This window comes from Mastigoproctus giganteus, chromosome 6 (assembly GCF_048544385.1).
Source record: "Mastigoproctus giganteus isolate SK-2022 chromosome 6, ASM4854438v1, whole genome shotgun sequence".
Taxonomy (NCBI): Eukaryota; Metazoa; Arthropoda; class Arachnida; order Uropygi; family Thelyphonidae; genus Mastigoproctus; species Mastigoproctus giganteus.
In genome coordinates, this window is record NC_143580.1 from 57,296,567 (window position 1) to 57,312,004 (window position 15,438).

At 39.0% G+C, this 15,438-nt stretch overlaps 1 protein-coding gene across 2 annotated transcripts in view; it reads right to left on the bottom strand.

The window, feature by feature from the left end:
- Positions 1-15,438, bottom strand: part of LOC150084315 (fibronectin type-III domain-containing protein 3A-like) — a 441,928-nt gene that overhangs the window by 119,399 nt on the left and 307,091 nt on the right. For both annotated transcript variants that reach the window (XM_090375975.1, XM_090375974.1), the window contains exon 13: positions 5,398-5,557. In XM_090375975.1, the coding sequence (XP_090232101.1) occupies positions 5,398-5,557 (160 nt within the window). The remainder of the gene's footprint in view (positions 1-5,397; positions 5,558-15,438) is intronic.

Sequence of the window (15,438 nt, forward strand, 5' to 3'; positions counted from 1 at the left end):
ATATATATATACACACACACACACACACACACACACACACACACACAGTAGATTCTAGTTATTTCAGCCACCGGTTAATCGGAGCAGCCATTTATTTGGGGCAAATCTTAACCAATCGAGAAAATAGCCAGGGTTTACTTCGGTTAATTGGGACAGCATGCCGTTTAATTGGGGCAGGAGACCGCAGCACTGGAGATTACCCTACGATTGTCTCCGACAGTACCACGTGGTTCGGTCGAAATTCTGGAGGTCACAACCATAAAACAATTAGCAGTCACCTGTTTATTGGGCTTTTCTGTTAGTGAAATCTATCCTAAATGGACAGTAAACTCGATCTTACTGAATTTACGATAATACCGACAACTGGAATTCTGTGGGTTATTATGGTGAATTGTGTTTACACTTCCATGAAATCTTCAATCATATAAAAAAATTATTTTTCAGATCTTCTCTTCATTCCTATTTTTAAAGCTTTGTAACTAGTTACTCCGTTCTCACTTTAGCATTAGTAGAGGCATATGATGCAAGAAAGCAAGCTTATTCAGCATCAGCCAAAAAAAAAAAAAAAACACCACTACTACTCCCATTTCACCCCTCCGTTCGTTCGAAATACCTGTCTAGTTGAGCCTTAAATTTGTTTAGGCTATCAACTTCAACAACAAATGATGGAAGTCGGTTCCACCAACCAACCACCCGCTGGCCAAAGGCAAATTTCCACACATCTATCCGACATCCGTCCTTCCTCAATTTGAATTTATGCCCTCTGAGGTGATTATTCTGAGCAAGAGGAAGAATCCCATTGGCATTGAGCATGCTCAAACCATTCAAAGCCTTATACACCTCTATCAGATCACCTCGCCCGTGTCTAGTCTCCAGACTCTGTAATTTGCAAAACTTAAGCCTTTCTTCGTAAGAGCAACCCTTTGTTCCATTCACTAATCTTGTTGCCCTTCTCTGTACCCGTTCCAGCAGCTCTACATCCTTCTTGAAATGAGGCTTCCAGACCTGAATACAGTACTTAAGATGTGGCCTAACCATTGCCTTATACAAGGGAATAATCACCTCCTTATCCCTGCTAGAAAAATTCCTGTATATCATTGACAAGACACCATGAGCTACTCTTGCAGCTCGTCTGCACTGCTCAGAGAACTTCATATCTGCCTGCACAATTACCCCCAGGTCCTTTTCATTCTCCACCACTGTCAGTGTAGTACCGCAGAGTTGATACGTTGCTCTGGGGTTACTGTTTCCCATATGTAGTACTTTACATTTGTCAATGTTAAACTTCATTTGCCACCTCTCAGCCCATCTGTTCAACCTTTCCAGATCCTGTTGCAGCAGAATAGCATCAGTAGTGTCCTTAACAACCCTGCCAACCTTTGTATCATCTGCAAACTTGGACATTAAACTTGATATACCATCATCAATATCATTCATAAACACCGAAAACAACAACGGACCCAACACTGAACCCTGAGGAACTCCACTAATAACATTAGTCCACGTTGAGCAGTGTCCATTGATTACCACTCTGTCTTCTGCCACTCAACCATCCCCTTATCCATAGCAGCAATTTGCCTCCAATGCCACACTGCTCCAATTTGTGCAGCAGTCTTCCATGTGCAACAGTATCAAAAGCCTTTCTAAGATCCAAATATATAATATCAAAGTTATTCCCTGCATCCAGTTCTTTTGTGACTACATCATAGTATCCAATCAAATTGGTCAGGCAAGACCTGCCCTTAACAAAACCATGCTGCGTCTGAACTATAACTGAATTCTTGTCTAGATGATCCTGCAGTGCTTCTTTAACCAGTGCCTCCATTAATTTTCCTGGAACAGAAGTTAAACTAACAGGTCTATAATTACTTGTGTCAGCCTTTGATCCTCCTTTGTGAATTGGGGTTACATTTGCACATCTCCAGTCTATGGGTACCTCCCCTGAGTCCAAAGAAGCTCTCATAATTATGGCTAGGGGTTTGCTTACTTCCTTTGCTGCCTCCTTTAATATAACTGGATAGATCCCATCCACCCCAGGTGCCTTTTTTATGTTTATCCTCAACAATCTCTCCTCCACTTTCCTCTCAGTTATTACAAAATCATCTAGCTCACTGCCAATGTCTACTTTACCTACGTCATTCTCCTTCCTGAATAACTCCTCATGCATGAATGTAGATGCAAAATACTCGTTTAGATTGTTAGCCACCTGAGCAGGATCCTCAACCGTTGAACCATCAATATCCAGTGGACCAATCTGATTCATCCCTTTTCTTCTTGAGTTTAAATAGGTAAAGAACTCTTTTCTGTTTTTCTTTGCATCCTTTGCCAAAGATTTTTCGTAGTCTGCCTTTGCCTGCCTAATCTACTTTGTGACTTGGTTATAGACCAACTTATATCTATCATAGGCTTCCATGTCGCCCATTAATTTGTATGTATTCCATGCATTTTTCTTCTCTGCCATGTCTCATTAGTTCATCTGACAACCATTTAGGCCTAAACCTTGAACGATAAACTGTGCATATTGTGTTACTTGCAATTGTGTTACCTTGCAATTGTGTTACCAGTTATTCAGAGATGACTGGTCTTTTCCTGGTTTGAGAATAGCTAACATTATTGAATACCATTAGAAAAGAAACTAATAATTCTCACAAAATATTCTATTATAGAAAGGTAATAATGAGCACAATGGTTTATTTAGCTGTTTTATGATGAGGTTGTATATCCTATCTATACCAACAGCAGTAATGGTGTTTTATTTAGGATTTCTTTCAATTCAGATATTGTAAAGGGTTGATTATAAGAGAGTGACTGGTGTTAAAATTTATTATATACTTTTCTGCTGAGACTTTGATTTGTTAGAATGGTGGATCATATGACACTACAGCAAACACTTTGGAAAAGGTTTTGGGTAGGGTATTTGCTATGTCACGGGTTAATTAGTTTCTATCCATTCTAATTTAGAATGCGAGATGGAATCAGAGGATATTTTCTGTTAAGCTGCTGAATAAGCTTCCATATAAGGCAAGTGTTTGTCTCTTTTGTTACAGTGGAAGTAAACTGAATCCAAGAGGATTCCTTCCCCCTTGCATCTGATTTGTCAGGCTGTTGCTTTGAATATCTTATAGTTGAGGAGGCTGGAAGTGGTAAAATGGCTGCAAAACAGGTTCCATACTTTATTCTTTTCATGTTTTGCTTTTTGTTTTGCATTCATAATTACACCGATGATTATTGTGTCTCCATGGTAAATGTGAAGATTGCAGTACAAAAGTGATGGCTGGAGCTAAAATCATGCTTTTAATAGTCAATGTTGCACTGTCTGTGGGATCAGTTGGATGATATGGTCATCAAAAGGAATACAAGAGAAATAGTACCCCAATATACCTTAGGGAATATCCAAATTCACATCGTGCCAAATCAAAAAAAATAAGGTGGATGTGAGACAACAGGAATGTTTCTGACAATCAAAAACTGCTGAAAGGTAAGTGACTTGTGACATGGTATACTGTCATGGTGAAGGAGTCAACTGCACTGCTCAACAAAATTAACAGAACAAAATGTTTTTTATGAATATTTTATTGTGAAAAGTGTCACCAAAGGTGAATATTTGATATAATAGGCATCCTGGCATGCAAATTCAAGTATCCAACAAAAATCTATCTATCTACCACCTAACAGAGCCATACATTATGTAAATTATTCATGCCTATAAAACCACGAGTTGCGACCAAATCACTTCATTCCTGTTTTTCAGCTTGCTCAGTGGGATAGCCACATCTCCAATACTCAGGATGGCAAGTCACTGTCATTTAAATGATTCTTTGAGATGGCAGGATGTTGGACAGCTTGAAGCTGGGGAGTCGCAGGTGGCACGTTGGCTTAATGTGTCACACAGTGTTGTCTCGGCACTATGGAAGCAGTTTCAGGAGAGAGGAACCATTACAAGAAGAGCTGGTCAAGGTTGTCTGAGAGAGCTACAGCAACAAGAACACTTTGATGTCCTATCAACTGTCTCTTGAGGTTGCTGTGGCCACATATGAAAATATTTCTAACCAGACCGTGTTAAGAAGGCTCAATTCAAGTGGACTCTATGCAAGGAAGCCAGTGGTTTGTATCCCATTAATCCCAAACCACCACAGAGCTCATTGAAACTGGTGCCACGAACATGCGACTTGGAGCCCTAACAAATGGGGTACAGTTCTGCTTTCTGATGAGTCTCATTTTAGCCTACAAACAGATTCTAGGCATTATTTCATCAGGAGACAAGGAATGCAGTACCATCCCTCCAACATCAGAGAAGGGGACACTTACAGTGGAGGCAGAATAATGATCAATGGCTGTACCCCCTCATGTTTTTGATAGGTACTGAGATAGGTCTCAGTACCTTTACCTTTTTTACCGTGCAAAGGTACTGAGAACTGATCCTCTAACCCCATATGCAACTTTTTAGGGGTGTGGTTGGCCCAGATTTTCTTTACATTCACTGCACATAGAGCTCAAATGGCAGAGGAATATCTTGAAACTGAAAACATCCAACGACTGCCAGGCTTCAATCCGATCAAACACGTGTGGGATGTCCTTGGGTGCCACATTTCACACCAACAGCCAACTCCTCAGTCACTTGGTGAGCTAAGCTCTGCACTGGTGGAAGAATGGGATCTGTTGCCACAGAATTTTATATACACCCTTATATCAAGCATGGTTCACGCTGTCAGGTCACTCCTTTTTTAACCAATGGAGGGGATCATACACCATAGTGATGTCATGTGACTACATTTTCAAGCATCTTGTATCAAATTCTGTAATGTGACCTTTTTGGTAATTCTCATACAATCCCCTATAAATGTCCCTTATACCTGTCTGAAGTTTCTCGCTGTCTCCTTATTTCATCATTATTTTATAGCACGCCACCGTACCAAATTTTGTCCCATTTCATCGCACGCTGCATGAGTTCCACACATTTTCTACATGTTCTGTTTATTTTGTCAAGCAGTGTATTTCACCATTTATTTATTTTATTATTATTATTTATTTATTTTTTTTTTTTTTTACGAACTGTCTCTCTCAACCATTTTAAAACATTTTTGTAGTTGTCTACATTATCAGTGCCACCACAGCAAGAATTCCGATAAACTATCCTCTCATTGTTAAAAATGCAATCAGTGTGACCTCACATGTGAATTTGATTGCCACAAAAAAGTAGCTTACTAACTTTACATGAAAATAATTAGAGACATCTAAAAAATTACAAAAGAAAAATACATTCTTATCCAACTTTACTAAACTCCAGTGGGCGAGGCTCAAAACAAGATATATACAAAAACAAACACTAACAAGATTACACCAATAACATAGAAGGCAATTTTATCATTAGGATAGAAAAAAAAGTTTATACTCAACAGTTGTTTCATCCTCTATTTGGAGTATGAAATCTTCATCTGTTGGTCTTCTATGCCATTCTAGATGTAGCTTATTGATAAATGCTTGCTTCAAAGAGGGAGGAAGAGGTTGACTAGGAGCATTGCCACTTGTGGTAAAACAGCTGATGTCACTGAAGACACTGAAAATAATATTAACACAAGTTAAACTTTAGGTAATTCTTCAACCAAGTACTTACCAAGTAAGTCTTTAACTATGGCTTAAAATCACAACTTAACCATTATTGTACTACAGATTTTTTGCTTAAATGTTTAATTACTTTTCATTTAATTTTTAATGATAACATGAATAAAAGAAGATTCCAAGTAATGCTTAGATTTATTTATTTTTTAACCTGTAAATGAAAAATAAGTTAAATCTAGTTGCAAAGTCCACCTTCCCTAAAATTCCAGTTACCTCAACCATCACTCATCTTAATTGTCTTAATTATTTACACTGATTCCTTTTGTATAAAAGGTGTTACACATGCAGATGCCCTCTCTGATAGCCCTTCACGAATTCTTAATTTGGAATCTTCTCTTTTTAATCTCTTCTGGCTTAAAAATATCTTTACCCCATTCTGCAAAATTTTTCATTTTGATCAAATGTTTGCTCAATTTGTCAGGGAAATTATTACTTGTAATGATGAAATCCTTTATTCCACATTCCACCCAACAAATCACTCAGGCCTTCTTTGATTTCCTTTCTTTCAAACTCTATTTTCTCTAATCCAACTTTACTAACAGTGAGGTACTTTTCCTTGATAATTTTAATGATCAAAACTCCAAACGGATTCAATTTTCTAGTTGGTTGAGATGCTGAAGTTTTTGCAATCACTAATAACTTTATACAACTTGTTAATTTGTTAATTCATTTGTTCATTCATTGTTAATTTATTAATTTGTTAATTCATTAATTCATAACACTAAACAATCCTAAGCACATTCAATATCCTTTATGTTTTCCTCACTATCAACTCTTTAAAGTACACTATTGATGTTGGTGATGCCTAAAATCACAACTTAGTGATAGTCACTTATCTAATGATGGAGTCTGCCCGCCCCCCTCTCTCTCGGCTCCTCCGTAGCCAGGTGGGCAGGAGCAGCAGTGTGTATAGCATACGCTTCTTGATTAGACCGGGGTTCGGGCCCAAGCCCACAAAATACGGAAAGGTCAGGGAATGACCACCGCATATCCCCGGAACAATATGGCCTTAGTTGCTAATGCTCCTAACTCACTCACTCACACACACACTCTCACACTCACACACACACACACACACACACACACACACACACACACACACACACACTCACTCACTCTCTCTCTCTCTCTCTCTCAGCCTTGTATGTTTAGCATTATAAGATTCCAAAGTTTGCTCATAGACTGTGTCAGTCAAATTATTCTTGTAGGAATGAAATCCTTCATTCCACTCTAAAAACTCATCCTTTATCTAAACCTTGGTTTTCCAGAAAATGTACTAAAGCTGAAAATGTGCAAAATATGAAAGTAGCCTATGACAATTGGCTTGTGTTCAGATCTTGAGCTTAAATTTCTGTATACATCACAACTCACAACAATAGTAAAACAATTATTAATCAATCCAAACTCAATTTTGAAGAGGCTAAGAGTATAAAATTGTTCCTTATCTAAAGTGGTAGTCAAGCCATCTGGTCTACTGCCAAAGCTAGACTGAACCCAACTACTGTCCATCAATACCTCTATCCCTGTTGCAATCTGATGGTTGAATTGCATACTCAACTAAACAAGAAGAGTGTAGTACCAACTATGTGGTACTACACAGGGTAGCAGAAAAAGATTTGGGGTAATTGTGCAGTCAAATATGAAGTTCTCTGAGTAACACAGACATGTTTCCAGGCCAGCTCATAGGGGGTTTTGTCAATGAAACTTTGCTAGCAGGAATTGTTATTATATTATTTTTTGGTGCAAGGATTACTTAGGCCATATTGCACCTATCAATGGTATAAATGTTACACATGCATTGTGACTGCTATGACATCAGTCAAAAATGATCATATAATTTTATCTGTAATAAAGTGGAAAAACTCCAGCAGATTAGCATCATTAGCATCATTGCCAGACCCTGTACCTAGATAAGGTACAGGGTCTGGGATTCTTTAAGGTTTGGCAGAAAGCTAAATGAGATTTGGCAGGCAGTGGTGTATAAAGTACACTCAACGAGAATATGCTTCATTGTAAGCAGACAGTTGCACTGTGTGCATTGCAGAGGATCATTACCTGTGAGGAAATAAAGGAGGGTAAGTTTACTGTGGCCAATTCGTGCACTGGTTAAGATTACCTTGTCTGGTTAAGAGTACCTTCTGTTTGCACAGAAGCTGGAAGTCCATAATTGCAGTTCAGATTTTATTTGATGGAGTTTATCATGCATTTGGGCTTGCCATTGAATTATCCATTGTTCCCTACATATTCTTCGTATATTATATTTGTAGTCAAGATATGGAACATAATACTATGATAGTTCTGTGTTGGATGGATGTTTAGTGGCATAGTCCCCACATTCATTACCTGGTATCCCAGCATGGCCTGGAATCCAGCTGAAAATGACCACTCGCTGGAGTTCTTGAATATGCATCAGGTTGGATTTTATGAACTTAATGAAAGGATGTGTATGAGAAAAGATAATCTGTAGAGCTATAAGCACACTGTGGGAGTCCGTATATACCATACTCTTTTGGATGGACAGATAAAGAATATTTTCTATGGCAAATCTGATGGTGCATAATTCAACTGCCTAGCTACTGCATTCAGCGGGAAGTACGGAGAAAGTTTTATTAGGGAAGACAGCTGTGGCATCCACTCCACTTTCAGACTTTGACCCATCATATATATTTTTGTAAAATGCAGATAGTTTTGTGTGTGGGCAATATGGAGTTGTTTTGTGTTGACATTTGCAAGAGTGCTTTCTCCAGTTTAGGAAATAACTGTCACAGGATGGTTTAATAGAGGTCCATGGGGAATCCGGACTGTTTAGATCTTGGACAACTTTGTCAGGATGCATATTCCAAGCCTGTGATAATGCCTAAAATCTGATAGCAGTAGGCTGAGCTGCCCTGGGTTTATTTCTATAGTACATTGTGAACTGTGGATCATTAATTATCAGTCTAATAGGGTGATTAGGTAGACTTTGAATTTTAGTTGCCTAGTCAAGAACATCTTTATCCTGAAGCTTAGGGGAAGTTCATGTGCTTCAATATAGACACTGAAATGTTGAAAGCCGTACTAGCACATTCCTTTGCAGAATTACATGCCAGGGCACCATGATCAAGGCAAGATCTGATTGGGGCTCTATATAAATGAAGTAACATGTAACGATCTAAACTCCATGATGTTGAAGAAATAACTCTGAGTATGTTCATTTTTTTTCTGGCAAGACGTCTATAGATATTTAACATATTCCACAAAGTTCAATTTGCTATTGAAAATCAAACCAAGGAGATGAACACTGTTCACAACTGAGATAGAATGATTTGTTAAGTGTAGCTCTCGATCTGGATGCATCTTCTGTTTGCTACAAAAGTGGACTACTTTAGTTTTGGACAAGATAGTCGATACCCATTCTGTGCTACACTTAACAAATCATCCTATCTCAATTGTGAACAGTGTTCATTTCCTTGGTTTGATTTTCAATAGTAAATTGAACTTTGTGGAATATGTTAAATATCTACATATGTCTTGCCAGAAAAAAAAAATGAACGTACTCAAGAGTTATTTCTTCAATTGAAATTTGGAGCTGCCACACAGTGAAGGTCATGTTCTGTGTACTGCAAGAAACAGTCAGATCATCGGTATAGAGGTATGAATTTGCAGTGTTGGGAATACTTTTAGTCATGTGATTTATTCTTATTGCAAATAAGGTGGCCTAAGAACGGAGCCTTGTGGGTCTCCTTCTTCTTGTACATATGTTTTGGAGAGGACTTGTTGGTATTGAACTTGAAAGGACCTGTGCTGAAGGAAGTTCTGTATGAAATATGGTAAGTGGCCTCTCAAGTCAATGGAATGAAGATCTCTCAGGATTCCAAACTGTCATGTGTTGTCAAAGGCTTTCTCTATATCAAGGCATATCATGATGAGATGCTCATTTCAGATGAATGCATTCCTGATGTTTGTTTCAACTTTGACCAAGAGATCCAGGGCAAATCGATTTTCTCCGAAACCAAATTGATTATCAGAAGTTGGATTTTTTGGAGTCAAGATACCATGTGAGTCGATGGCGAATTATTTTTTCCAGGGTTTTACTAAGTAGCTGGTGAGAGAAATCGGTCTATAGTTTAGAGGTATAGAATGATCTTGCTCAGGTTTGGTAACTGCCAGTATACAGGAGTGTACAGCCAGTATACAGTATGCCAGGAACTGGGGAAAGATGTTCAAGAAAAATGTGATTAAAAAAGATCAGCAGGGAAGAGACATTTATTATCTAAGTGTTGGAGCATTATGTAATATATTCAGTCGACGCCTGCAGCACTGTTTTTTTAAGACTGATATGGCTCTTGAAGTTCAAGCATTGTAAGTGGTTGATTGTAAGGTAAAGAATGTAGGTCTGAAATTCGGTTGGGAATTTTTAAGCTAATACTTTGGAGCTGAAGAAATAAATTTTCTTCAGCTCCAAAATTTGAAGAAATAAATAAATTTTCTGTTTATACTCCAGGACGACCAAACAGTCAGAGGAGTTCACAAGATACACCACCGTATTCAGCAGTCACGGGCTTGAACTCCGGTCACTCAAGGTACGTGTACTTAAGCACCTGCGCGCCTGACCACTAGGCTACAGTGGCTTTGTATACTGTCGTGGCAGTCAACTGTGAAAATACAGTCCCTAGGGCATTTGTAATCTAGGCTGGAGCAGAAAGCTCCTGCTTTCGAGTTGAGAAGTGGGGAAATTTACCATTTAGTTGTTTTATTTTTCTCCATATTATTTTTGTGTTAGTTTTTTTATTAATTGAGCTTGCAAATTGAATCCAAAAGCCTCTTTTAGCTTTCTTCCTAATGTAATGGGCTTTGGCTCTAAGTCTCTTGTAGGACTGATGGTGGTAGGATGTTTGCAAAACAGATTCCACGCTGTTTTCTCTTTTTTTGCACCCTTACACTCTTTGTTCCACCAATAATTTATGGTTCTATGGATGGCTGACTGTGACTGTGGAATTGCAGTAGCTGCAGCTATTTGTTTTGTAGTGTGATTGGTAACTGTGTCGATAGGACAGGTTTCATTGGTTTGATCATCAAAGGACACACAGGAAGTGTACTTTGCTCAATCTGCTTTGGAAAATTTCCATTTTATGTTGTTTTCTGAAATTATGGAATGTGCTATTTGAATTTTACATATTAGAGAGAAGTGATCACTGTTCAGCAGATTGTCAAGGGCCATCCACTCAATACTAGAAAAGAGGGACAGAGAGCAGATGGAGAGATCTATTGTAGAGGGACGGATGTTAGTTGGTGAGCCAGTATTTAGTATAGCTAGATTTTGTCTCCCAACGAGCATTTCAATGAGTTGTCCTCATCCATCTGCATTGGGAAAACCCCACAACGGATGGTGTCCATTGAAGTTGCCCAATAAACAGAAAGGGGTTGGCAACTGCAGAATAATATCATCAAGCTCATGAATGGTATAGGAATGATTGAGCGATAGGTAAAGACAGACAAGCGTCAAAGTAATATCAATCACTATACGTGTTGCAACAGCTTCGATAGAGGTTTGCAATGAAATGTGTCTGCAAGGTACTTGTGAATCTAGGAGTATGGCTACCCCTCCATCAGAATTACTTGTACCGGCTTTCTTTCCTAAAAGCATATAATTAACTGAGAGAGACATATGTTAAATATGTCTCTTGTAAACAGATGGTAATCTGTTTACAAGAGACAATTAGCTCGTGGATATCATCAATGTCACTGCAGAGTCCTCTGCAGTTGCACTGTACGATATGATGCATCGTTTGGATTTGTAACATGAGGATGATTGTTTTTTTATTTCCACATTGTTTGTGGTGATCGAGCTTCATTTTCTCTCTTCTTGGAAAGATTGGGTGTTCGATGTTCATATCATCCTCTGCGTGAATGTCTAGCATAGGTTCTTCTGGGTCGGCATTATTATCTATATCCATGTGGTAGTAATAGCAGAGGCGTGTGATGCAAGAAAGCAAGCTTAAACAGCATCAGCAAAAAAAAAAAAAAAAACTATTTCACACATCCGTTCCGTCTAAAAGTTTATCCAGTTCCTCCTTGAATTTATTTAAGTTATCAAACTTCCATAATGACAGATGTAAGTTTGTTCCAGCAATCAACTACCCACTAGCTATAGGCCCATTTCCACACATTATTCTAGAATTATCTTTCCTCAATTTGAATTTATGCCCCCTCAGGTTAATAATCTCAGCAAGAGAAAGAATCCCATCAGAATTGAGCGAACTCAACCCATTCAAGGCCCTATACACCTCAATCATATCACTTCGCAGGTGCCTAGTCTCCAGAAATTAAGCTTTTCTTGGTAAGAGGACCCCATTGTTCTCCTCACCAATCTTGTTGCCTTTCTCTGTACTTGCTCAAGCAACTCTACATCCTTCCTAAATTGAGGCCTCTAGATCTATATGCAGCTCAAGATGTAGCCTGACCATTGCCTTATACAAAGGGATAATCACCTCCTTTTCCCTACAAGCAAAATTACTAATATCATTGACAAGATCCCATGACCTGCTATTGCAGCCTGTTTGCACTACACAGAAAACTTCTTATCTGACTGCACAATTACTCCCAGGTCTTTTTCATTTTCTACCACCCTAAGTGTAGTACCACATAGTTGGTACATTTCTCTGGAGTTACTTCTACCCATAGGCAGTAAATTGCATTTGTCAATGTTAAACTTCAGTTGCCACTTCTAAGCCCATCTGCCCAACTTTTCTGGATCCTGTTGCAGTACCACACTACCATTGCTGTCATTAACAACCCTGCCAACCTTCATATCATCTGCATACTTGAACATTAAGCCTGATATACCTTCATCAATATCATTGATAAATATACAAAACAACAGTGGGCCGAACACCGAACCCTGGCACTCCACCATAACATTAGTCCACAAAGAGCAGCATCCACTGATTACCAGTCCGGTCTTCTCCTACTCAACTACCTTTTTATCCATTGTAGCAACTTGCTCTTAATACCATACTGCACCAATTTGTATGGTAGTCTTCTATGCGCAACAGTATCAAAAGCTTCCCTAAAATCAAAGTATATAACATCTAAATTATTTTTTGCATCCAGTTCCTTTGTAACCACATCATGCACTGCTTGTTTGATGTTTGTGGAACAATCAGGAACGGGACATGATATTGCCAAGGGGAATGTCTTTGTGTGTGCACGCGCGATGTAAGGAGTGCAAGGAAATCAGGTGCCAACTCGGCATTGTTATGGGCTTATATGAGAGCTTGAAGGACAGGGTTAGATGCCCTCGAAGGATTTAAATTGAGAAGCCCATCAAGCTCTCAGCTGCCCACATCAATGCCAGAGCTTGCACTTGAACATCACGTAACACAGTGGCAACCAAGGCAGAATGCGAGGTCCCAAAGGAACTAGTTGTAGGTGACTCTATTGTCAGGTAAACAGGGAACATATTGTGCAAAAAAGGATAGATGGAACAGGATCAGGGGTATGTCTGCCAGGGGCAAAGGCTGGTGACATTGTATGGCAGATATCATCCTTTAAGGGCACAAAGGGTGATGTTATGCATGTTGACACAAATGATATTAAGAGTAGGAGACTGGCAGAATTACTTAACGTACAAGACAATGCTGAAAAAAAGCCGTGAGTTAGGGTTGAATTTGAAAGTGTCTACAATTTTGCCCAGATACGATAGGAGGGAATATATGATGAGAGCCTTGTCGATTGATTCAACCATGGAGAGATTGTGCAAGGCTCAAGGGGTAGAATTTTTCTCAGCCTGGTCTGTGCTTCTTAACAGAAGAGACTGCTTCCACAGGGGATGGGATACACTTAAATAGAAAGGGTGCAAGAATATTTGCTGATGCTAACGAGGCAGAGTTAGGAGGGTTGGAAAACTAGCTTGGGGGGATACATAGACTAATAGATTAACAGTAGCTGCTGGAAGAGGTAAAAATTATTCTTGCACTACTTCTATTGAAGTGCAATTGGGCAGCAGCCCGGAAAGCAAGGCAATGGGAATTTCCAGGACTGCTGGGAGTCATAGTGGAACAAGTAAATACATGGGCTGTGTTAGGGTAACTAAGAGTAGAAACAGGTGCATGTATACTTGCATGTACACCAATGCTAGGAGTATATTTAATAAATTTGATGAGCTTGAAGTGCTAGTCAAGATATCAAAGGCAGATATTATTGGGATATCAGAGACATGGTGTCACACAGACATAAGAAGTGCAGAACTGGAATTTTGGGAGTACAATGTGTACAGAAAGGACAGGAGGGGTTATGCTGTTAGTTAAGAAACACATAAAATCTAAGGAGGTGCATCCAATTGATGTTGGCAGACAATGCAATGTTGAGTCTGTTTGGTGTGACATAAGCACTGGGAAAGGAAAAATGAGAGTAGGTGTGTGTTATAGGCCTAATGAATCTGATGAATATAATGAGCAATTGTGCAGAGAAATAGAGTGGGCCAGTAAATTAGAGTGTCTTATAAATGGGGGTTTTTAATTTCCCGGATATTGACTGGAATTTGTGGGTTGGTCACTCACACACTAGCAAGGTTTTTGTGGATTTATTGGATGATTGTTTTCTACAGCAGTATGTTTGGAGGCAACTAGAGGGAGTAATTCTCTTGATCTGATTATCAGTAGTGCAATCAATCTGCAGTATCAATCTGCAGATAAAGGACCACTAGGTGGCAGTGATCACAGTGTGCTGAAGTAGGATTTACTCAAAGAGGTAACTACCATCAAGGGTAAAGGGAAGGTTTTTTGCTTTCATAAAAGCGACTACGGTGCTCTGAGACAGTATTTAAATTCTATACAGTGGGACCAACTGATGTTACCAACAGCATATTCAAAATGGGAAGCATTCAAAGAATTTATCTTGGAAGCTACTAGGCTTCACATACTATCTAAGAAATATTGTTCAGGATTTAGGCCTAAATGGATGTCAGATGAACTAATGAGACATATGGCAAAGAAGAAAAATGCATGGCATACATATAAATTAATGGGTGACACGGAAGCCTACGATAGATATAAGCTGGTCTGTAACCAAGTCACAAAGAAGATCAGGCAGGCAAAGGAAGATTATGAGAAATCCTTGGCAAAGGATGCAAAGAAAAACAACAAAGCGTTCTTTACCTATGTAAACTCTAGAAGGAAAGGGATGAATCAGATTGGTCCACTGGATATTGATGGTTCAACTGTCGATGATCCTGCTCAGGTGGCTAACAAACTAAATGAATATTTTGCATCTACATTCACCAATGAGAAGTTACTCAGGGAGGGGAATGCCAGAGGTGAGTTAAACTCTGGCAGTGAGCTAGATTACTTTGTAATAACTGAGAGGAAAATGGAGGAGAAATTGTTGAAGATAAACATAAAAAGGCACCTGGGGTGGATGGAATCTATCCAGTTATATTAAAGGAGGTGGCAAAGGAAGTAAGCAAACCCTTAGCCATAATTATGAGAGCTTCTTTGGACTCAAGGGAAGTACCCATGGACTGGAGATGTGCAAATGTGATCCCAATTTACAAAGGAGGATCAAAGGGCGACAAGCAATTATAGACCTGTTAGTTTAACTTCTGTTCCAGGAAAATTAAAGAAGCACTGCAGGATCATCTAGACAAGACTTCAGTTATAGCACGAACACAGCATGGTTTTGTTAAGGGAAAGTCTTGCATGACCAATTTGATGGGATACTATGATGTGGTCACAAAGGAACTGGATGCAGGGAATAACTTTGATATCACATATTTGGATCTTAGAAAGGCTTTTGATACTGTTGCACATGGAAGAATGCTGCACAAATTGGAGCAGTGTG